Source organism: Oncorhynchus masou, chromosome 3, assembly GCF_036934945.1.
Source record: "Oncorhynchus masou masou isolate Uvic2021 chromosome 3, UVic_Omas_1.1, whole genome shotgun sequence".
In the NCBI taxonomy this organism is placed as follows: domain Eukaryota; kingdom Metazoa; phylum Chordata; class Actinopteri; order Salmoniformes; family Salmonidae; genus Oncorhynchus; species Oncorhynchus masou.
This window is the reverse complement of record NC_088214.1, coordinates 5,552,253-5,577,984: the sequence shown is the minus strand read 5'-3', so window position 1 is coordinate 5,577,984 and position 25,732 is coordinate 5,552,253. Positions and strand designations below refer to the sequence as shown.

The window sequence follows — 25,732 nt, the reverse complement described above, 5'->3', positions numbered from 1 at the left end:
CGCTTTTTCAGTTCTGCCCACACGCTTTTTCAGTTCTGCCCACACATGTTCTATAGGGTTGAGGTCAGGGCTTTGTGATGGCCACTCCAATACCTTGACCCTGTGGTCCTTAAGCCATTTTGCCGCAACATTTGAAGTATGCTTGGGGTCATTGTCCATTTGGAAGACCCATTTGCGACCAAGCTTTAACTTCCTGACTGATGTCTTGAGATGATGCTTCAATATATCCACATCATTTTCCTCCCTCATGATGCCATCTATTTTCTGAAGTGCACCAGTCCCTCCTGCAGCAAAGCCCCCCCCCGTACTTCACGGTTGGGATGGTGTTCTTTGGCTTGCAAACCTCCCCCATTTTCCTCCAAACATAACAATGGTCTTTATGGCCAAACTTTTCTATTTTTGTTTCATCAGACCAGAGGACATTTCTCCAAAAAGTGCAATCTTTGTCCCCAAGTGCAGTTGCAAATGGCAGTCTGGCTTTTTATGGCGGTTTTGGAGCAGTGGCTTCTTCCTTGCTGAGCGGCCTTTCAGGTTATGTCGATATAGGACTTGTTTTACTGTGGATAGAGATAATTTTGTTCCCGTTTCCTCCAGCATCTTCACAAGGTTCTTTGCTGTTGTTCTGGGATTGATTTGCACTTTTCACATCAAAGTACGTTCATCTCTAGGAGACAGAGAGAGTCTCCTCCCTGAGTGGTATGACAGCTGCGTGGCCCCATGGTGGTTCTACTTGTGTACTATTGTTTGTACAGATGAACGTGGTACCTTCAGGTGTTTGGAAATTGCTCCCTAGGATGAACCAGACTTGTGGAGGTCTACCAATCTTTTCTGAGGTCTTGGCTGATTTGTTTTGATGTTCCCATGATGTCAAGCAAAGAGGCAGTGAGTTTGAAGATTGGCTTGAAATACATCCACAGATACACCTCCAATTGACTCAAATGATGTCAATTAGCCTATCAGAAGCTTCTAAAGCCATGACATAATTTTCTGGAATTTTCCAAACTGTTTAAAGGCACAGTCAACTTAGTGTATGTAAACTTCTGACCCACTGGAATTGTGAAACAGTGAATTATAAGTGAAATAATCTGTAAACAATTGTTGGAAAAATGACTTTTGTCATGCACAAAGTAGATGTCCTAACTGACTTGCCAAAACTATAGTTTGTTAACAAGAAATTTGTGGAGTGGTTGAAAAACGAGTATTAATGACTCCAACCTAAGTGTATGTAAACTTCCAACTTCAACTGTAGGTCCAGCTGAACACGGAGTGACTTAGTTTAACAGCTGAAGAGCAGACATATAGGTCAGCTATATATTAAACTCTGATGGAAACGAAACAAGACACCTCTTTATGCAAGTAGTGATATTGCGAAGCCAGTTGTATCGGTGTGTGTGTGTGTGTGTGTTTCTGTGTCAGTGTTTCAATAGTTGCCAAATGCCCTGATTTGGAAAAGATCCCCTCTGTATGCCTGTCAATTGACACCTAGCCTCTTTCAAAACCTCTTTGGTTGATATATAGTGTAGCTACTGTGACATTCATGTTTTGGCTCCATCTGGTTCTCTGAAATTAACCAGCCTTTAAGGTGACCTGTATCAGAGTTACATTAGTACTCTGCCCACGACGTAAACAGTAGTGGAAAACAGTGGAGGAAATTGCTTGTTATGAGTACAGCATGTTACTTGAATGTGGCAGGACCGGGCCAAGAATCATGCTGCAATGGCACACAACTCCAGGAAAAACCTGACAGGCATACCAGTTAAAGCTGTTTGTTTGTTTGTTTGATTATTTGAATCCCCATTAGCTTTTTCAGCAGCTACTCTTGCTGGGGTCCACAACAACAACAACAAAAATCATGACAATTAAAACACTGATAGACAAGGACAGTCACACAAATGTAAAATATAACAATATAGAAACCATACTACAACAACAAAAATAGTGCATGTTGGAGTGTGTCTGTCCCCTCACAGTCCTCATCGTTCTATGAGATGTTGTTTAACCTGGGGTTTTTTTTATAGTTTTTTTTAAAGGTATTTTTGCCGTTTGCTGGGGAATTGGAAACGGAATGCAATCATGGCTCTGTATAATACTGTGCGTTGATGTGAATCCGTTTTGGACTTGGTAACTGTGAAGAGACCCCTGGTGGCATGTCTTGGGCCAGCTGAAGCTTTGCCAGGCCTTTCTTTGCTGCCCTAGACCATGTTACCGGACAGTGATCAGGATGGGACAAGACCAGAGCCGGAACAACTAGTACAATTAATTTGTATCAAAAACGCAAAACATATATATATTTTTTTTATAAACAGACATACCCCTCCCCCATATTCACAACTTTGTCAATAGGACTTGCCCATGATAAGTGAAAACTATAACTAGGAGTTTACCTTTCTCAACCTGCTCAACAGTCCCACACTTTATGTACAACTTCAGTTGAGGTTTAGGTCTTAGAGAATTTTAAAAAAATCAAAAACAATGCTTTTAGTGTGTGTGTGTATGCACGCGAATGTGTGAAAAAGGAGTGGGGCTCACTGCAAACTCTAGAAAACAGATCGCTAACTAGTTAGAGTACTGCATTACCTCCAAGTCCACCTATAAGTTATCTAACTAGCTGTTTAATTAGCTAGATAGCTCAAATAAGTGGGCAACGTTAGCTAGCAAGTCATCTCCTAGCTCTCAAAATACCTTCTCTGTCAGGTTATCAGTTCTCTTCAACAAAAATGGTGAAATACAATTCCAACGCTGTGTTTTACATGTTTAGAAATGTCAATAACGTAAATTTCAAACAGATTCCACCACAAAGACCAGAGAGGTTTTCCAATGCCTCGCATAGAATGGCATTTATTGGTAAAAAAATACAATCATTTTAAAGCAGACATTGAATATCCCTTTGAGCATGGTGAAGTTATTAACTACACGTTGGATGGTGTATCAATACACACACTCACTACAAAGATAAAGGCGTCCTTCCTAATTCAGTTACCAGAGAGGAAGCAGACCGCTTAGGGATTTCACCATGAGGCCAATTATGACTTTAAAACAGTTGGCTGTGTTAGGAGAAACCCGAGGATGACAAGAGTGAAAAGAAAGCCTGTACAGAATAAAAATATTCCAAAACATGCATCCTGTTTGCAACAAGGCACATTTTTTTAAATTTAACCTTTATTTAACTAGGCAAGACAGTTAATAATACATTCTTATTTACAATGATGGCCTTCCCCGGCCAAACCCGGATGACGCTGTGCCAATTGTGCGCCGCCCTACGGCCTAAAGTAATACTACTAAAAATGTGGCAAAGCAATTAGCATTTTGTCCTGAATACAAAGTGTTATGTCTGGGACAAATCCAGTACAACACATTACTGAGTACCACTCTCCATATTTCCAAGCATACTGGTGGCTGCATCATGTTATGGGTATGCTTGTAATCTTTAAGGACTGGGGACTTTTTCAGGATAAAAAAAGAAACCTAATGGAGCTAAGCAAAATCCTAGAGGAAAACCTGGTTCAGTCTGCTTACCACCAGACACTGGGAGATGAATTCCCCCTTCAGCAGGGGAACAATAACCTAAAACAACAATAACCTAAAACACAAGGCAAAATCTACACTGGAGCTGCTTACCAAGAAGCCAGTGAATGTTGCCGAGTGAGTTTTGACTTAAAAATCTGCTTTAAAATCTTTGGCAAGATCTGAAAATTGTTGTCTAGCGATGATCAACAACCAAGTTGACTGAGCTTGAAGGATTTAGAAAATAATACAAATTGGCAAATGTTGCACAATCCAGGTGTGGAAAGCTGTTACAGACTTAATAGACTCACAGCTGTAATCGCTGCAAAAGGTGATTCTAACTTGTATTGACTCAGGGGGTTGAGTAGTTATCTAATCATGATGTGTTTTTTTTTATGTATACAAATGTTAGCATTTTTTCTCCCACTTTGACATTAGAGTATTTTCTGTAGACTGTTGACAAAGAATGACAATTAAAATACATTTTAATGCCACTTTGTAACAACAAAATTTTGGAAAAAGTCAAGGGGTGTGAATATACTTACTGAAAGTATATGTATGTATATGGCAGTAGTTTAGTTCTTATTTGTTTTGTAACTATGGGTCGACATTTTTGTTGTATGATCTTTCTTATATCGTTCCGATATAGGTCAAACACTTTAATCCGTATGGGGGGGTGCGTTACTAAAACCGTCCTACGGGATCATGAAGCTATTCGATTTAAAAACGTTCCCTTTATAAAAACATGAAACGTAACATTTGACATTTCTGCTATTAGCCCATAGAAACACATTGAATAACGTATTTATACATGGAAAAACAGTAATCTATATATATATATTTTTTATACAATTTTTTTTATCAAAAAGGGAGTTCGTTTTAAGGTTGTTAGCGTCTATAAAACGGGTTAGATATTATTCTCCAATCCAACATCATATCATTTGTATAATATTGACAATATTGCAACAGTTTCTGACAGCCAGAGCGCTTTCCCCAAAAACCACTGGTGGGTGCTAGTCAACTAGCTACCGTAAAAATCCATCTGGGCTTTTTCCCCCTCTCTCTCTTACCTTTTTCCTGATTAAACGAGATAATCTCCTCTTCTTTGGGGTTGGAAACCTGGGTTATTATAGACGTGTGATCCATTGCGACGGATGGTTATTCCTTTGTTGTTGTTTATTTGTTGGTTCGTTTTATAATGTTTATTTTACTTGCTTGTCCTAGTCCACAATGGGTAACGTTAGCTGCCTTGCTAGCTGTGTTGAAATGGCAGCCGGGCCCTAAACTAGCTGGACTGAGACGGGACACAGGAGGGGGCAAAATGTAAACTAGCTAGTGGTTTAAAGACAAAATACAACCACTTGTCAATCGCTGGGAATATTCCAATTTAGTAAGCAACATTTAAGAACAATATGGGCAAAACAAACTCCCAACGTTGAACTCAAAAAGAAGAAGAAAACGTTGCTAACGTCTGGCTTAGCAACTAGAGCTAGCCTTAAACTGATCAGTGTTCAATTCAACATAATAAAAAATAAATAAATAAAAATTGACGTTTTGACTGAAAACAATGATGAAACGACGATTGAAAAAAAAAAAAAAAAACTCGCTCGCCTCGGTCAAGTTTCAATACGAAAAATGAAACAGTTCCGATAATCCCGTTTCTTGAACTCTCTTCATTTTCAAAAAATAATTGTATCCCCCCTCTATACTCTTTCCAACATGGAGGCGTCGTGTGTATTTGGATCAGAAGCGAGCAGCGCTCAAGTGGGAGGCGGTTTCTAGGAACCCCTCCTCCCACGGATCGAAAATAATACCTCCGTAGCTTTATCAACGTACCAACCTTTAGGGTCAATGATATTTGAGTCACTGCCTTCTGAATTTTTATGGATTGACAGTCTACGATTGATGGCCAGTACATCATAGTTTCTGCACAATTTAAATTTGAACATGTTAGATTTTTTTTTGGGGGGGGGTTAGATTCCAGGGCAATGCATGAATTAGGTCAAAACATGTAGATTGCCGTAATGACACAGATCAATATTTTATCTCAATAACTATACTCTGTCAAACCGTTTGTGAATGCTTTTTTTTTTCAGCATTTGCATATGGAACCTTGAGATGGACGGATGGGTCCACGATCAGCATGGATCCAATCAGCACCACTGGACAAATCCAGCAGAAAGGACATAGGCGCCATCTGGTGGCCGAAGTGTTGAATTGCAATCAGAAGCTTCATTCTGGCATCGCTCTCATGTTACCGACACATCATATGAATGAATTCCTTCAGAGCTGTGCAGCCTATCTCTGTCTTCGTGTGGGTGGTTCAGTGAGGGGGCTGAATGTGGGTTAGATTCCAGCTGAGGAGCGAAAATACACAGCAGTTAGGCCTACCAGTTGCATAGTGCACTTTAGTTGTGTATACAGTATATATATATATATATATATATATATATATATATATATATATATATATATATATATATATATATATATATATATATATATATATATATATATATGTATGTGTGTGTGTGTTAAGAGCAGCCTTTTGTAATGTTTATTTCCACATACTTTCCTTATCACTGATTCATGGCAAATACTGTTTAATGAATGCATCAATAAAGCTAGATTCCATGACCACATGTGTGTGTGTGTTATTCATCAATAAAGCTAGATTCCATGACCACATGTCAAATCAAATCAAATTGAATTTTTTTATTTGTCACATACACATGGTTAGCAGATGTTAATGCGAGTGTAGCGAAATGCTTATGCTTCTAGTTCCAACAATGCAGTAATAACCAACAAGTAATCTAACTAACAATTCCTAAACTACTGTCTTATACACAGTGTAAGGGGATAAAGAATATGTACATAAGGATATATGAATGAGTGATGGTACAGAGCAGCATGGTATCGAGTACAGTATATACATATGAGATGAGTATGTAAACAAAGTGGCATAGTTAAAGTGGCTAGTGATACATGTATTACATAAGGATGCAGTCGATGATATAGAGTACAGTATATACGTATGCATATGAGATGAATAATGTAGGGTAAGTAACATTATATAAGGTAGCATTGTTTAAAGTGTCTAGTGATTTATTTACATCATTTCCCATCAATTCCCATTATTAAAGTGGCTGGAGTTGAGTCAGTGTCAGTGTGTTGGCAGCAGCCACTCAATGTTAGTGGTGGCTGTTTAACAGTCTGATGGCCTTGAGATAGAAGCTGTTTTTCAGTCTCTCGGTCCCAGCTTTGATGCACCTGTACTGACCTCGCCTTCTGGATGATAGCGGGGTGAACAGGCAGTGGCTCGGGTGGTTGATGTCCTTGATGATCTTTATGGCCTTCCTGTAACATCGGGGTGGTGTAGGTGTCCTGGAGGGCAGGTAGTTTGCCCCCGGTGATGCGTTGTGCAGACCTCACTACCCTCTGGAGAGCCTTACGTTTGAGGGCGGAGCAGTTGCCGTACCAGGCGGTGATACAGCCCGCCAGGATGCTCTCAATTGTGCATCTGTAGAAGTTTGTGAGTGCTTTTGGTGACAAGCCGAATTTCTTCAGCCTCCTGAGGTTGAAGAGGCGCTGCTGCGCCTTCTTCACGATGCTGTCTGTGTGAGTGGACCAGTTCAGTTTGTCTGTGATGTGTATGCCGAGGAACTTAAAACTTGCTACTTTCTCCACTACTGTTCCATCGATGTGGATAGGGGGGTGTTCCGTCTGCTGTTTCCTGAAGTCCACAATCATCTCCTTAGTTTTGTTGACGTTGAGTGTGAGGTTATTTTCCTGACACCACAATCCGAGGGCCCTCACATCCTCCCTGTAGGCCGTCTCGTCGTTGTTGGTAATCAAGCCTACCACTGTTGTGTCGTCTGCAAACTTGATGATTGAGTTGGAGGCGTGCGTGGCCACGCAGTAGTGGGTGAACAGGGAGTACAGGAGAGGGCTCAGAACGCACCCTTGTGGGGCCCCAGTGTTGAGGTGTGTGTGTGTGGTTGTGTGTGTGTGTGTGTGTGTGTGTGTGTGTGTGTGTGTGTGTGTGTGTGTGTGTGTGTGTGTGTGTGTGTGTGTGTGTGTGTGTGTGTGTGTGTGTGTGTGTGTGTTATTCATCAATAAAGCTAGATTCCATGACCACGTGTGTGTGTGTGTGTGTGTGTGTGTGTGTGTGTGTGTGTGTGTGTGTGTGTGTGTGTGTGTGTGTGTGTGTGTGTGTGTTATTCATCAACAAAGCTAGATTCCATGACCACGTGTGTGTGTGTGTTATTCATCAATAAAGCTAGATTCCATGACGACGTGTGTGTGTGTGTGTGTGTTATTCATCAATAAAGCTAGATTCCATGACGACGTGTGTGTGTGTGTGTGTGTTATTCATCAATAAAGCTAGATTCCATGACCACGTGTGTGTGTGTGTGTGTGTTATTCATCAATAAAGCTAGATTCCATGACCACATGTGTGTGTGTGTGTGCGTGTTATTCATCAATAAAGCTAGATTCCATGACCACATGTGTGTGTGTTATTCATCAATAAAGCTAGATTCCATGACCACGTGTGTGTGTGCGTGTGTTATTCATCAATAAAGAATGAAAGAATTGATCATCGTAACGTGCCAAAGTCCTTACGGTTTCTTCTGCTCTCCGTAACAAGCAGGCTATATTATTATTAACGGCCTGTTGATTGCTACAGGTGTTTATGGATTTATGACCTTTGTATTGTGCATATATAGATTTCAATTCAGCATCTCCTCCTTCTATAGGTTACCAACATTTGGGTCTCCTTGAGCCCCCCAACAGCTCAACTTTAACCCTCTAAAATTATTAGAATAAACATTCATTGGCGTTTTATTAATAAAATTCCATTGCGAGGACAACACCACTTTGTCTTACTCAAGTGAACATAGATGTTAACGACACCCTATACCACTGACTTTTTAAATATTTCCTGTCTGTAATATGCTGACTTACTTATTTTATTGATTTTATTTTGTTGATTATTGCATTGTTGGGTTTTGTGTTTGCAGGAAAGGCATTTTACAGTACTTGTGCATGTGACATTAAATCTTGAAATTTGAGAAACTTTGATATTTTATTCTATTCTATTTTGTCATATTATATTCTTCTCCAACAGTTTGTCCTGACCAGTTTACCCTGCCTGCCCAGTGCCTCAAGCTGACGATGAAGGTAGCCTAGTCAGAGCGTCGGGCGAGTAACCAAAAGATTGTGAGATCGAATCCCCGAGCTCGCAAGGTAAAACCTGTTGCTCTGCCCCTGAGCAAGGCAGTTAACCCACTGTTCCCCGGTCGCCGAAGACGTGGATGTCGATTAAAGCAGTCCTCCGCACCCCTTGAGTTTTATGCGGAAGACATATTTCAGTTGTACAACTGACTAGGTGCCCCCCTTTCCCAAGTGGTATTGACAGATGGGGACGTGACATTACACACTCCCCCGGCGGAGGCAGGACCCCGGCGAACCGGCTGGGGCGTGGGAGCCTGACGATCCGGTTGAGGCGTGACAGCCTGACGATCCCGCTGGGACGTGGGAGCCTGGTGAGCCATCTGAGGCGTAAAAACCTGACGATCCGGCTGAGGCCTGAGGTGGGATGGACGCCTGCCGAGCCAACCAGGGCAAGGAAACCTCTCGAGCCGGCTAGGGCATGGAACCCCGGCGATCCAGCTAAGGCACCACGGGTTCCATCTGCGGCAGCCCCTGGACCCTACGTCACCACCAACCGAAAAGCCAGCACTCCCCGATGCTTCATTTGATGGCTGCTGCATTCTGTAAGAACCCACGCCGGAGAAGCAGGTACGGGGAGTCAACGTTTAATTTGGAACAGGACAGGCACAGCGTCAGCACCGGGTAACATAAGGACATACGACAATTAATGCAGCAGCGGGGAACAGAGCTGCGGAACTGACAAATATAGGGATCACCTGTAATAAAACAGGTGATTGAGTCCAGGTGAGTCCAAATATTCGCTGATGCGCGTGACGAGGGAAGCAGGTGTGCGTTATGATGGTGGCAGGAGTGCGCAGCGCTGGGCAGCCTGCCGCCCTCGAGCACCACGGCGAGAGTACTGGGGCAGGCGTGGCAAAATAGCATTAAACTTTCTTACAAACTAATGTAACATTCAACCTTAAAACGAGTAATACATCCATGGCCACATTTTGAGGATACTGTTACTATACATTTCATCTTAGGGATCATCAACTCTATCAGCTGCGGGTCGAATTTTTCTTGAGCGGGTGGTCTCGTGGGCCTGAACATAATTACAAATAATTGTTAGACTGAAAATTTACCGCAAGAAGCCCAAACTGATATGTTTGACCAAAACATAATCATTCCAAACGTTGCTAACATTTGCATAAGATTTTTTATTCTCTCTATTCATTGTGGGAATACTTGAGAACAGATTTCTTAAATCAAAATCACTTGGAGCTGATTTCTTGGTGTTTTTCCAGTCTTTTATGTCCAACAATAAAATAAAAATATACATATATTCGATTTTTTAAAATATATTTATTTTTAACTTGGGGTTCAAATAAAACCACACATTGGCCAAACTAGTCCCCCTGGCCGCCAGTTGGGGAACCCTGATATAAACCCTGCATGTTCAGGATAAACAGTACAGGTACAGGTGCATCAAATATATATAGTGTATTCTATATATATTCTAGTGTATTCTAGTCGAGGCTCGTCCTATATAACTAGGCCTACTGCTGTACATACCTTTTCTATTCATATACTGGCCATACTGGCGTTACACACCATATATACAGTCCCAGTCAAAGGTTTGGACACACCTACTCATCCAAGTTTTTCTTTATTTTCTACATTATAGAATAATAGTGAAGACATAAAAACTACAGAATAACACATATGGCATCATGTAGTAACCAAAAAAAGTGTTAAACAAATCAAAATATATTTTATATTTGAGATTCTTCAAAGTAGCCACCCTTTGCCTTGATGAAAGCATTGCACACTCTTGGCTTTCTCTCAACCAGCTTCATGAGGTAGTCACCTGGGATGCATTTCAATTAACAGGTGTGCCTTGTTAAAAGTACATTTTTAATGTGCTTGAGTCAGTCAGTTGTGACAAGGTGGTATACAGAAGTTAGCCCTATTTGGTAAAATACCAAAGTCCATGTTATGGCAAGAACAGCTGTAACGGTTTTCTTGAGTTGAAGCAGAGGCGGACCAAAATGCAGCGTGGTTACTTGTATACATCTTTAATAAAGATGAAACCACGAACAGTATACAAAAACACTAAACGTGAAAAAACCTAAACAGCCTCTCTGGTGCAAACAAACAGAGACAAGAACAATCACCCACAAAACCCAACACCAAACAGGCTACCTAAATATGGTTCCCAATCAGAGACAATGACTAACACCTGCCTCTGATTGAGAACCATATCAGGCCAAACATAGAAATAGACAAACTAGACATGTAACATAGAATGCCCACTCAGATCACACCCTGACCAAACAAAACATAGAAACATACAAAGCAAACTATGGTCAGGGTGTGACAACAGCTCAAATATGCAAAGAGAAACGACAGTCCATCATTACTTTAAGACATGAAGGTCAGTCAATACGGAAAATTTCAAGAACTTTAAAACTGCAGTCGTATAAACTATCAAGCACTATGATGAAAGTGGCTCTCATGAGTACCTTCACAGGAAAAGATGACCCAGAGTTACCTCTGGTGTAGATGATAAGTTAGAGTTACCAGCCTCAGAAATTGCAGGCCAAATAAATTCTTCACAGAGTTCAAGTAACAGACACATCTCAACATCAACTTTTCAGAGGAGACTACATGAATCAAAATTTCATGGTCAAATTGATACAAAGAAACCACTACTAAAGGACACCAATAATAAGAAGAGACTTGCTTAGTCCAAGAACAGGAGCAATAGTAGGTAACAACATCTCCACCCCGCTGATCCTCAACACTGGGGCCCCACAAGGGTGCGTTCTGAGCCCTCTCCTGTACTCCCTGTTCACCCACGACTGCGTGGCCACGCATGCCTCCAACTCAATCATCAGGTTTGCGGACGACACAACAGTGGTAGGCTTGATTACCAACAACGACGAGACGGCCTACAGGGAGGAGGTGAGGGCCCTCGGAGTGTGGTTTCAGGAAAATAACCTCACACTCAACGTCAACAAAACTAAGGAGATGATTGTGGACTTCAGGAAACAGCAGAGGGAACACCCCCCTATCCACATCGATGGAACAGTAGTGGAGAGGGTAGTAAGTTTTAAGTTCCTCGGCGTACACATCACAGACAAACTGAATTGGTCCACCCACACAGACAGCATCGTGAAGAAGGCGCAGCAGCACCTCTTCAACCTCAGGAGGCTGAAGAAATTCGGCTTGTCACCAAAAGCACTCACAAACTTCTACAGATGCACAATTGAGAGCATCCTGTTGGGCTGTATCACCGCCTGGTACGGCAACTGCTCCACCCACAACCGTAAGGCTCTCCAGAGGGTAGTGAGTTCTGCACAACGCATCACCAGGGGCAAACTACCTGCCCTCCAGGACACCTACACCACCTAATGTCACAGGAAGGCCATAAAGATCACCAAGGACAACAACCACCCGAGCCACTGCTTGTTCACCCCGCTATTGTCCAGAAGGCGAGGTCAGTACAGGTGCATCAAAGCTGGGACCGAGAGACTGAAAAACAGCTTCTATCTCAAGGCCATCAGACTGTTAAACAGCCACCACTAACATTGAGTGGCTGCTGCCAACACACTGACTCAACTCCAGCCACTTTTATAATGGGAATTGATGTAAAATATATCATTAGCCACTTTAAACATTGCTACTTTATATAATGTTTACATACCCTACATGATTTATCTCATATGTATACGTATATACTGTACTCTATCATCTACTGCATCTTTATGTAATACATGTATCACTAGCCACTTTGAACTATGCCACTTTGTTTACATACTCATCTCATATGTATATACTGTACTCGATACCATCTACTGCATCTTGCCTATGCCGCTCTGTACCATCACTCATTCATATATCTTTATGTACATATTCTTTATCCCTTTACACTTGTGTGTATAAGGTAGTAGTTTTGCAATTGTTAGCTAGATTACTCGTTGGTTATTACTGCATTGTCGGAACTAGAAGCACAAGCATTTCTCTACACTCGCATTAACATCTGCTAACCATGTGTATGTGACAAATAACATTTGATTTGATTTGGCATTAGACAGGTGGAAATCTGTCCTTTGGTCTGATGAGTCCAAATTTGAGATTTCCACTATGTCTTTGAGACGCAGAGTAGATGAACAGATGATCTCCGCATGTGTGGTTCACACCATGACTCATTGAGGAGGAGGTGTGATGGTGTTGGAGTGCTTTGCTGGTGACACTGTCAGTGATTTATTTAGAATTCAAGGCATACTTAACCAGCATGGCTACCACAGCATTCAGCAGGGAAACGCCATCCCATCTGTTTTGAGCTTAGTGGGACTATCATTTGTTTTTCAACAGGACAATGACCCAACACACCTCCAGGCTGTGTAAGGGCATTTTGACCAAGAAGGAGAGTGATGGAGTGCTGCATCACATGAGCTGGCCTCCAAAATCACCCCTCCTCAAACCTATTTTGATGGTTTGAGATGAATTGGATCGCAGAGTGAAGCAAATGCAGCCAACAAGTGCTCAGCATATGTGGGAACTCCTTCAAGATTGTGTGATGAGTTTTGTGATAGTATTTTTTAGGGATCCCCATTAGCGGCTGCCAAAGCAGCAGCTACTCTTCCTGGGGTCCAAACTTATTCAATCACTTACATTATACATAAAACAAAAGATAAAACAGTGCATCATATGACGTTAACAACGATACACCACAACATATCTACAATACAGAATGCTTAATACCACCATGTAACACTGTTACCATGGATACGTATGTATGTGTTTGTACCTTTGTGTGTGTCTCTTCACAGTCCCCGCTGTTCCATAAGGTGTATCAGTTACCTGATGTGGAATAGAGTTCCATGTAGTCATGTCTCTATGTAGTACTTTGTGCCTTTGTGCCTCCCATAGTCTGTTCTGGACTTGGGGACTGTGAAGAGACCTTTGAGGGCATGTCTTGTGGGGTATGCGTAGGTGTCTGAGCTGTGTGCCAGTATTTTAAGCAGACAGCTTGGTACATTCAGCTTGTCAACACCTCTTACAAAAAACAAGTAATGAGGAAGTCAATCTCTCTTCACTTTGAGCCATGAGAGATTGACATGCATGTCATTAATGTTAGCTCTCTGTGTACTTTTAAGGGCCAGCTGTGCTGCCCTGTTCTGAGCCAACTGCAATTTTCCTTAGTCCCTCTTTGTGGCACCTGACCACACGACTGAACAGTAGTCTAGGTGCAACAAAGTAGAGCCTGTAGGACCTGCCTTGTTGATAGTGTTTATAATTAAGAAGGTAGAAACTAGGGCATGTAGGACCTGCCTTGTTGATAGTGTTGCTAAGAAGACAGAGCATCGCTTTATTATGGACAGACTTCTCCCCATCCTAGCTACTGTTGTATCAATATGTTTTGACCATGGCAGTTCACAATCCTCAACTTGCTAAATTTCCACTTTATTCATTACGAGATGTAGTTGAGGTTTAGGGTTTAGTGAATGATTTGTGCCAAATCCAATGCTTTAAGTATTTAGGAATAACTTATTCCTTGCTACCCACTCTGAAATTAACTGCAGCTCTTTATTAAGTGTTGCAGTCATTTCAGTTGCTGTAGTAGCTGATGTGTAGTGTTGAGTCATCCGCATACATAGACACACTGGCTGTACTCGACTCATGTCGTTAGTAAAGATTGAAAAAAGTAAGAGGCCTAAACAGCTACCCTGGGAAATTCCTGCTTCTACCTGGATTATATTTCAGAGGCTTCCATTAAAGAATCCCCTCTGTGTTCTGTTAGACAGGTAACTCTTTATCCACATTACAGCAGGGGGTGTAAAGCCATAACACACATGTGTTTTTCCAGCAGCAGACTGGATCGATAATGTCAAAAGCTGTACTGAAGCAACAAGACAGCCCCCACAATAATTTTATAATCAATTTCTCTCAGCCAATCATCAGTCATTTGTGTAAGTGCTGTGCTTGTTGAGTGTCCTTCCCTATAAGCGTGCTGAAAGTCTGTTGTGAATTTGTTTACTATGAAATAGCATTGTATCTGGTCAAACAGCATCTTTTCCCAGAAGTTTACTAAGGGTTGGTAACAGGCTGATTGGGCGGCTATTTGAGGCATTAAAGTGGGCTTTACTAGAGGAATGACTTTAGCTTGCCTCCAGGCCTGAGGGCACACACTTTCTAGTATGCTTATATTGAAGGTGTGGCAAATAGGAGTGGCAATATCGTCTGCTATTAACCTCCGTAATTTTCCATCCAGATTGTCAGATCCCAGTGGCTTGTCATTGTTGATAGACAACAATAATTTGTTCCCCTCTTCTACTCTGGCTTTATGGAATTCAAAAGTACAATTCTTGTTTTTCATAATTTGGTCCGATATACTTGGATGTGTAGTGTCAGCGTTTGTTGCTGGCATGTCATCCCTAAGTTTGCTTATCTTGCCAATGAAAAGTAATTAAAGTAGTTTGCAATATCAGTGGGTTTTGTGATGAATGAGCCATCTGATTCAGTGAATGATGGAGCCGAGTTAGCATTTTTTACCCAAATGTAATTTAAGGTGCCTCAAAGTTTTTTTACTATCATTCTTTATATAATACATTTTTGTTTCATAGTATAGTTTTTTAAATTTAGTTTAGTACAATTATTTCTTAATTTGCACTATGTTTGCCAATCAGTTGGACTGCCAGACTTATTTGCCATAGCTTTTGCATCATCCCTCCCAACCATACAGTTTTTCAATTTCTCATCGAATCCAATGGGATTTAACAGTTTTTACAGTCATTTTCTTAATGGGTGCATGCTTATTAGTAACTGGAATAAGTAGTTTCATAAATGTGTCAAGTGCAGCGTCTGGTTACTCCTCATTGCACACCACAGACCAGCAAATATTCTTTACACCATCAACATACAAATCACTACAAAACTTGTTGTATGACCTCTTACACTTTATTAGGCCCAACTTTTGGAACTTTGGATTTCCTACAGTAGATATGGCTACTATATTGTTATCACTACATCCTATGGAATTGGATACTGTTTTTTTATTCTTATTTTTTAACTCTGCAGCATTTAGTAAAGACGTGATCAATACATGTTGATGATTTCATTCCTGTGCTGTTTGTAAATACCCTGGTATGTTGACTGACAACCTAAACCAGGTTGCAGGCACTGTTTACAGTTTGAAGATTTTTTCTTGAGTGGGCAGCTTGATGGAAGCCAGTCACTATTTAAATCACCCATAAATTATACCTCTCTGTTGATATCACATACATCATCAAGCATTTCACATGTTATCCAGATACTGACTGTTAGCACTTGCTGGTCTATAGCTGCTTCCCACAAGAATGTGTTTTATTTGAGGCAGATGAACCTGTAGCCATATTACTTCAACAGCATTTAACATAATATCATCTCTAAGCTTTACAGGAATGTGATTCTGAATATTGACGGCAACACCGCCCCCATTGGCATTTCTGTCTTTTTGGTATATGTTATAACCATGTATTGCTACCACTGTATCATCAAAGGTACAGTGCCTTGCAAAAGTATTCATCCCCCTTGGCATTTTTCCTATTTTTTTGCATTATAACCTGTAATTTAAATAGATTTTTATTTGGATTGCATGTAATGGACATAAATAAAATAGTCCAAAGTGGTGAAGTGAAAGGAAAGAAAATGCATAAAAATGGAAAAGTGGTTCCTGCATATGTATTCTCCCCCTTTGCTATGAAGCCCCTAAATAAGGTCTGGTGCAACTAATTACCTTCATAAGTCACATAATTAGTTAAATAAAGTCCATCTGTGGTCAATCTAAGTGTCACATGATCTGTCACGTGATCTCAGTATATATACACCTGTTCTGAAAGGACCCAGAGTCTGCAACACCACTAAGCAAGGTGCACCACCAAGTAAGCGGCACTATGAAGACCAAGGAGCTCTCCAAGCAAGTCAGGGACAAAGTTGTGGAGAAGTACAGATCAGCGTTGGGTTCTAAAAAAATATATCTGAAACTTTGAACATCCCACGGAGCACCATTAAATCCATTATTAAAAAATGCAAAGAATATGGCATCACAACAAACCTACCAAAAGAGAGGGCTGCCCACCAAAACTCACAGACCAGGCAAGAAGGGCATTAATCAGAGAGGCAACAACGAGACCGAAGATAACCCTGAAGGAGCTGCAAAGCTCCACAGCAAAGATTGGAGTATCTGTCCATAGGACCACTTTAAGCCGTACACTCCACAGAGCTGGGCTTTATGGAAGAGTGGCCAGAAAAAAGTCATTTCTTAAAGAAAAAATAAGCAAACACGTTTGGTGTTCGCCAAAAGGCATGTGGGAGACTCCCCAAACATATGGCAGAAGGTATTCTGGTCAGATAAGACTAAAATTGAGCTTTTTGGCCATCAAGGAAAATGCTATGTTTGGCGCAAACCCAACACCTCTCATCACCCCGAGAACACCATCCCCACAGTGAAGCATGATGGTGGCAGCATCATGCTGTGGGGATGGTTTTCATCAGCAGGGACTGGGAAACTGGTCAGAATTGAAGGAATGATGGATGGTGCTAAATACAGGGAAATTCTTGAGGGAAACCTGTTTCAATCTTCCAGAGATTTGAGACTGGGATGGAGGTTCACCTTCCAGCAGGACAATGACCCTAAGCATACTGCTAAAGCAACACTTGAGTGGTTTAAGGGGGAACATTTAAATGTCTTGGAATGGCCTACTCAAAGCTCAGACCTCAATCCAATTGAGAATCTTTGGACTTAAAGATTGCTGTACACCAGTGGAACCCATCCAACTTGAAGGAGCTGGAGCAGCGTTCAATAACCAACAACATACAAAGCCTGATCTGGTGGATATCATTCTCATGAAGCGGAAACTGAGTGAAGGAAAAGCAGCCAACAAGTGCTCAGCATATGTGGGAACTCCTTCAAGACCGTTGGAAAAGCATTCCAAGTGAAGCTGGTTGAGAGAATGCCAGGAGTGTGCAAAGCTTTCATCAAGGCAAAGGGTGGCTATTTTGAAGATATATTTTAATTAGTTTAACACTTTTTTGGGTTATTACATGATTCCATATGTGTTATTTCATAGTTTTGATGTCTTCATTATTATGCTACAATGTAGAAAATAGTAAAAATAAAGAAAAACCCTTGAATGAGTAGGTGTGTCCTAACTTTTTACTGCTACTGTATTTGTATTTCCGGACTCTGACATTGCTCATTGTAATATGTCTTTGTGTGTATTGTTTTGTATTGTTCGGTATTACTGCACTGTTGGAGCTAGAAACATAAGCATTTCACTGCACCTGCGATAATATCTGCAAAATATGTGTACGCGACCAATAACGTTTGATTTGATAACAGGCATAGGTAGTTGCAGGTCTGTCGAGATCTTCACAATTAATATAGTAATCTGCGCAGAATCTCAAATGGCATTGATCAGTTGCCCCATGTACTTTAATGTAATTTCAACTGCAATCCGGGTCATTTGGTTCTGCTATTGGATGAAGCACAGTCATAACACAATCTGTTTTAAAAAATATAAACAACATATCTGACGTTGTGTTATTCCATTTGAACTTTGCTGCGCTTTTAAATGGTTGAAAGCCCAGTCAAAGACATTTGAGTGACAACTAAACCAAACATCAGACATTGTTTTTCCATTGGAATTTGGCTGTATTTTTAGATGGTTGAAAGCAAAGTGATAACACATTGGAAATTCAACTCACTTTTGAGTGGGTGAATATAGCTTGTAATCTCATTGATCAACGTCTCGATCAAGTTTTACCTAATTACCCATGTTGAAATGACGTGGCGTGACCAGTGGGTAGCGTATCAATTCAATGTATGCACATTCATGTAGGCTATGGAATATGATATAGCAGAACCATCGTCATGTCAGAGTAGGCTGCGACAGTATCCATTCCATTCTCTCTCTGCGCTGTGGAACCTGCGTCCGTTTTGACAGACAGTCACTGGGCCACCTCTCACTGCGACGCAGTTCTGAAAAAGATAAATATATCCCGCAGAGTGGCACCCACACCCACACCCCCACCCTAGTTCGCAACATCCTCAACTGCTGCGCCTGGCTATCACAGGGGGTACGGCACCGGCGTTACCAAAAGCAGGGACGAATGAATTAGAAAAACAAAACGCCTTACAAACCCAAACCCCTTTTACTTCTTGTTTTTTGGACATTTTGGGGAGAGGGACAGCAATACACCTTGTAACCTGTCCTGTGGCTGAGAAGCGGATAGAAAGGTCAGTATAGAACAGGTGCGCTATCGGATGACTGTGACATAATCGCATTGAAATACGGTGTAATTTTACTGCAACAATGTATTGCATGCTGGCACCGTAGGCGGTTTTAGAGCAGTAGACCTACCGCTAAATAGCGTTCAATTTGTATGCAACACACTCAAGCCGACGCTGGAGTTCTTCTTTGGCATTAAAACGATCTTGGCAATTGGGTTTGTTATTCCAACTCCATCTAACTCTCTCAACTTGGTGCAGTGTGGCCATATAATCCTGTTTCTATATGCCAGCGCAGGTACGTTATTCTTCCAACTATAGTCATAATATGAACACAGTCTAGGCCTATAGCTAGTTGTGTGTTCCAGTGCACCTTTCTTGGTCATTTTATGCAATGCTAATTTACACGGTGGTGTGATTCCCCGATGCGTCTCACTGCAGATATCACATAGCATTGCAGCTGCTGAACGGTGGCGGAGAGAGCGAGAGAGCTCAACTGCTATGGCTAAAATAGGAGAGGAGGTAGGATTGCTTAGCTGACAGTGCTGATTCTGGGGATCTCTGAGCAGGGCAGTTTGTGAGGCGTTACAGTCCAATTTAGAACACGCTGTCTCTGCCGCTGTCTCTGACTTGTCCCCCCGAAGCTTAACAGGAAAATATACTTTTAAAACGTTTTTTTAGTTAAGAATGTTTAGTGTTCTTTATATGACCAGCATTTCTAGAGATCCAACTCTCATTGTTATGTTGTTAAAATGCTCTCACATTACTACTGTTACCATTATCGTTGTTTTGAAATTAGAAACAGCGTTTGAAACAGTGTAGGCCCACAGTTGAGGTTGATAAGGGAGGACTTTTATTTTCAAACTGTACAAGATATCTTGTATTGCAATCAGGGTCAGCTCAGGGCATAAGCGACATAGGTTGTCAATTAGCCCCCCGGCCACTAGGGGGCCTCGAACCCACTAAATTTTATTTAAAAAATGTGGAACACAGTCAGGGTCTCAACTTACTGTTAAAAGTTACAATAGTAAAATACACAGACACAGGGTGCAAGTTCGACATTTGGTTGTGCATCAGCATTTTTTCTCTTGTTTTGTCGGTCACTGACAGTCACTCAATTAGCCATGTCAGCTAACTATTTTTAGATTGGTAAATGAGCCTCGACAGTTATCTAAACTTGTAGTAATCATGGCTGAATACAGACCAGGCACAGGCCCACATACATTTTGTCAGTCACTCTCATTCAGATCATTAACATGGCTTCAGGGTGGCAGGGTAGCCTAGTGGTTAGAGCGTTGGACTAGTAACCGGAAGGTTGCAAGTTCAAATCACCGAGCTGACAAGGTACAAATCTGTTGTTCCGCCCCTGAACAGGCAGTTAACCCACTGTTCCTAGGCCGTCATTGAAAATAAGAATTTCTTCTTAACTGCCTACTTAAATAGGCAAAATATGTAGATTTGCAGAAAATGTGTTGTAAAACTGCCCCATGGCATAATGGGGTAACCCCTGCCCCATGGCATAATGGGCAACCCATGGCATAATGGGGCAGGCAGAAAGGCCTTTCAAAGTGAACCTTTTCTTTACACCCCATGGCAAAATGTACAGAATTTCAGGAAATGTACTTTAAAATATTTTTTCTCTCTCAACTTGGCCCTCAACTTGAAGGCAGAGAGAGAAAAAATATTTTAAAGTACATTTCCTGAAATTCTGTACATTTTGCCATGGGGTGTAAAGAAAAGGTTCACTTTGAAAGGCCTTTCTGCCTGCCCCATTATGCCATGGGTTGCCCAAAAAATGTTGCCTGCACAGCCGGAATTTAAAATGGATAAAATTGAGATTTTACTGTATCTGTAAAGTCCCTCAGTTGAGCAGTGAATTTCAAACACAAATTCAACCACAAAGACCAGGAAGGTTTTCCAATGCCTCACAAAGAACGGCACCGATTGGTAGATGGGTAAAAACAAAACAAAAAAGGCAGACATTGAATATCCATTTCAGCAAGATTTTAATCAATACACCCAGTCACTACAAAGACACAGGCGTCCTTTCTAACTCAGTTGCCGGAGAGGAAGGAAACCACTCAGAGATTTCACCATGAGGCCATGAGGCCAATGGTGACTTTAAAACAGCTACTGTACAGAGTTGAATGGCTGTGTTGGGAGAAAACTGAGTATGGATCAACAACATTGTAGTTACTCCACAATAACAACCTAGTTGACAGAGTGAAAAGAAGGAAGCTTGAACAGAATACATATATTCCAAAACATGCATTGTGTTTGCAACAAGGCACTAAGGTAATACTTCAAAAAATGTTGCAAAGCTTTTGTCCTGAATACAAAGTGTTATGTTTGGGACAAATCCAGTATAACACATTACTGAGTACCACTCTCCATATTTCCAAGCATACTGGTGGCTGCATCATGTTATGGGTATGCTTGTAATCTTTAAGGACTGGGGACTTTTTCAGGATAAAAAAGAAACCTAATGGAGCTAAGCAAAATCCTAGAGGAAAACCTGGTTCAGTTTGCTTTCCACCAGACACTGGGAAATGAATTCCCCTTTCAGCAGGACAATAACATAAAACACAAGACCTAATCTACACTGGAGTTGCTAAAAACAAAAAGCCAGTGAATGTTCCTGAGTGGCCAAGTTACATTTTTGACTTAAAACTACTTGAAAATACAGTGGGGCAAAAAAGTATTTAGTCAGCCACCAATTGTGCAAGTTCTCCCACTTAAAAAGATGAGAGAGGCCTGTAATTTTCATCATAGGTTCACTTCAACTATGACAGACAAAATGAGAAAAAAATCCAGAAAATCACATTGTAGGATTTTTATGAATTTATTTGCAAATTATGGTGGAAAATAAGTATTTGGTCAATAACAAAAGTTTATCTCAATACTTTGTTATATACCCTTTGTTGGCAATGACAGAGGTCAAACGTTTTCTTTAAGTCTTCACAAGGTATAGCTTCTGAAGGCACTGTAGGCTACAATAACAGCAGAACCATATTGCTATACAAGGCTTAGTCCTATAGGTGTCAATGGTTGTTTTTCCATCATACTTTTAACCTATTGCACCTAAACACTGCTTTATGCTGAAGTAATGGAATACATTCACCTTTTTTTGTGCTTGTTCAATATCACATAAAAAAAATGAAAAAGATCCTATTTTCACCATTTGAACTGAGTACTTTGTGGCTTTCAGACAGGATGGTTGCAATGGTTGATATGGTTTAACAGTTACTATGCAATGTGTGCATTTTTTTGTGACAGTGACTGACACAGAAGCTTATTAAATGCATTATGTTCATGAACAAGACTCAATATGTGGTGTTTTTGTTGTTGTTGTTTCGAACCACTACTGACTAGTATTACCGAGAATAGTCAACATCTCCTTGAGGTGAATTCTTCTCCATAGCAGGTCAGTATTGTAATTGCATTCCAAAGTGGTTCTGTCTCCCCCCCTCTCTCTCTCTCTCTCTCTCTCTTCTCTCTCTCTCTCTCTCTCTCTCTCTCTCTCTCTCTCTCTGTCTCCCTCTCTCTCTCTCTCTCTCTCCTTTCTCTCTGTCTCTCTCTCTCCTCTCTCTCTACCTCTATCTTCTCTCTCTTTCTCTCTCTCTCTTCACTCTCTCTCTCTCTCTCTCTCTCTCTCTGTCTCTCTCTTTCTCTCCCTCTCTATCTCTTCTCTCTCTTTCTCTCCATATCTCTCTCTTCTCTCTTTTTCTTTCTCCCTCTCTCTCTCTCTCTCTCTCTCTTTCTATCTCTCTCTCTGTATATATAGATATAATGCCTACTATCATGTTAGCCTGTTCTAATTTCCCTTCCCCTCAGGTCCCCTGTGTGTGTTTAGTGCCAGAGATCCACCATGAGGCTCAAGGCAGCCCTTCCTAAGTTGGAGCTATACCTCTACGCAGCGGTGCTCTACCTGTCTCTGCTATGGGCTGGTACCTGGATCTGGGACGCATCCGCTGGTGAGTAGAGGACCATGAGTTGATATTGGACTTGTCCCAAATTACACCCTATTCTCTATTTAGTGCACTGGGGCACTAATTAATTAAGGAATAGTTTGCCATTTGGGACGTGCCTATGATGTAACTGTATCGTTGGTTTGACGTATCCGAATCTCATCCACATAATGTCCTATGCACTCTGTCTTCATAACAAACCTGTATTCGTTCATCAAAGGAGGTCACTATTTTCACATTAACCTGCCTACACGCTGATTGAAAACTGACTCTGCAGTACACTGCTCAGCGGTTTGTTTTTTGTTGTTGTTGTTTGTTGTTGTTGTTGTCTCTCGTATAGATTTTCATCCTTGTACATTATCGTCACGTCAGTTAAGCGTGATATTTAAACCTCTCACGTCACGTTGCTTGACGTGTTTCCTTCTACAGTATCTGATTGAAATGAAGAGGCCTTAAAAGGCATTCTCATTAGATTCATCTGTGTATTGTGAGTGTCAGGTTGCTATAATAGGCCTAATTAGCAGCTATAATTGTCCTACTTATTAGATGAGGAGGATATTCTTGGTGTCTAAATGACAGAACGTGTCGGGAAGCCAAACACAACCAGAAATACCACAGTCTGCCAATGTATTATATTTGAAATAACTTGTAAACATGTATATACAATATTTATAAAAGTATGTGTCAAAGGCTTTTTAATGAAAGTCATTATGAAGTGTTACCAGTCAGCGTGTGTATTCCCTGTTCAGTTTGCTGACGAAAGCTATTCAGAGATGTTATCGATGTCCCACAGAAGAGCTGCATGGCATAATGCTGCAGTATAGTCAGGCATTATCTTCGTGAATTGATTTGAATAAAGTGACGGGGCAGATTATGTAACCTCTGTGGATGGATGGATGCATGAGCAGGGAGGGAATTACGCATGCTGCAGTCTGCGTGTGCACTGCAGTCGGACCGTGTCAAACTGAAGCAGTGGAGCTTTGTCCTCTAGGATTCTGCTCAGCCTAACTGCAGCCTACATTGTAATAGAGGGTTTTCTTTAGCCTTGTAAACAATGACTGGGTTATAGAATAAAAAGCTCAGACGTACAGTATGCTGCTGCAACCACCACTACCCGGCAATGGGACAATAAAGACTTTCTGTATTATGGGATGTTGACTTGCTTTCCTCTCACTGTCAGTTGTGGTTTAAAGTACAGTAGAGTACTGCAGAGTACAGTAGAGTACTGCAGAGTACAGTAGAGTACAGTATAGTACAGTAGAGTATAGTACAGTACAATAGAGTACTGTAGAGTACAGTAGAGTACAGTATAGTACAGTAGAGTATAGTACAGTACGATAGAGTACGGTAGAGTACAGTAGAGTAAAATACGGTAGAGTACTGCAGAGTACAGTAGAGTACAGTAGAGTAGAGTTCTGCAGAGTACAGTACAGTAGAGTACTGCAGAGTACAGTAGAGTACAGTAGAGTAGAGTTCTGCAGAATACAGTACAGTAGAGTACTGCAGAGTAGAGTACAGTAGAGTACTACAGAGTACAGTACAGTAGAGTACAGTAGAGTAGAGTTCTGCAGAGTACAGTAGAGTACTGCAGAGTAGAGTACAGTAGAGTACTGCAGAGTACAGTACAGTAGAGTACAGTAGAGTACTGCAGAGTACAGTACAGTAGAGTACAATAGAGTACAGTAGAGTACTGTAGAGTAGAGTACAGTAGAGTATAGTACAGTAGAGTACAGTAGAGTATAGTACAGTAGAGTATAGTACAGCAGAGTACAGTAAGCACAGTAGAGTACAGTAGAGTAGAGTAAAGTACAGTAGAGTATAGTACAGTAGAGTACAGCAGAGTACAGTTGAGTATTGTACAGTAGAGTATAGTACAGTAGAGTACAGTACAGCCGAGTAGAGTATAGTACAGTAAAGTACAGCACGGTAGAGTACAGTACAGTAGAGTACAGTAGAGTATAGTACAGTAGAGTACAGTACAGCCGAGTACAGTAGAGTATAGTACAGTAGAGTACAGCACGGTAAAGTATGGTAGAGTGCAGTACAGTAGAGTACGGTACAGTAGAGTACAGTACAGCCGAGTACAGTAGAGTATAGTACAGTAGAGTACAGCATGGTAAAGTATGGTAGAGTGCAGTACAGTAGAGTACGGTACAGTAGAGTACAGTACAGCAGAGTACAGTAGAGTACTGCAGAGTACAGTGGAGTACAATAGAGTAGAGTACAGTACAAGTAGAGTACAGTAGAGTACAGTGCAGTAGAGTACAGTAGAGTATAGTACAGTATAGTACAGTAGACTATAGTACAGTAGAGTACAGTTGAGTATAGTACAGTACAGTAGAGTATAGTACAGTAGAGTACAGTACAGTAGAGTACAGTAAGTACAGTAGAGTATAGTACAGTATAGTACAGTAGACTATAGTACAGTAGAGTACAGTAGAGTATAGTACAGTAGAGGTACAGTAGAGTATAGTAGAATACAGTGCAGTATAGTACAGTGGAGTACAGTAGAGTACAGTAGAGTATAGTACAGTATAGTACAGTAGAGTATAGTACAGTAGAGTACAGTACAATACAGTACAGTAGAGTAAAGTACTGTACAGTGAGTAGAGTACAGTAGAGTACAGTACAGTAGAGTACAGTAGAGTACAGTAGAGTACAGTAGAGTACAGTATAGTACAGTAGAGTATAGTACAGTAGTACAGTACAGTAGAGTTTAGTACAGTAGAGTACGGTAGAGTACAGTACAGTAGAGGTACAGTACAGCAGAGTACAGTAAGTACAGTAGAGTACAGTACGGTAGAGTAGAGTACGGTAGAGTACAGTAGAGTAT

At 41.1% G+C, this 25,732-nt stretch overlaps 2 protein-coding genes across 6 annotated transcripts in view; one reads left to right on the top strand and one right to left on the bottom strand.

Moving 5' to 3' along the window:
* The window catches only part of LOC135509144 (CTD small phosphatase-like protein), a 50,194-nt gene extending 44,955 nt beyond the window's left edge, over positions 1-5,239 (bottom strand). For both annotated transcript variants that reach the window (XM_064929549.1, XM_064929556.1), the window contains exon 1: positions 4,575-5,239. In XM_064929549.1, coding sequence (XP_064785621.1) covers positions 4,575-4,650 — 76 coding nt within the window. In that variant the 5' untranslated portion in view covers positions 4,651-5,239. The remainder of the gene's footprint in view (positions 1-4,574) is intronic.
* A 3,860-nt stretch (positions 5,240-9,099) lies between these two features.
* The window catches only part of LOC135507575 (protein-cysteine N-palmitoyltransferase HHAT-like protein), a 32,147-nt gene continuing 15,514 nt past the window's right edge, over positions 9,100-25,732 (top strand). For 2 of the 4 annotated variants that reach the window (XM_064927100.1, XM_064927127.1), the window contains exons 1-2: positions 18,738-18,940; positions 22,766-22,905. In XM_064927100.1, coding sequence (XP_064783172.1) covers positions 22,800-22,905 — 106 coding nt within the window. In that variant the 5' untranslated portion in view covers positions 18,738-18,940; positions 22,766-22,799. Of the gene's footprint in view, positions 9,307-18,737; positions 18,941-19,004; positions 19,230-22,765; positions 22,906-25,732 lie in introns of those variants that run through there. The other 2 variants (XM_064927118.1, XM_064927109.1) reach the window with 2 other exon arrangements.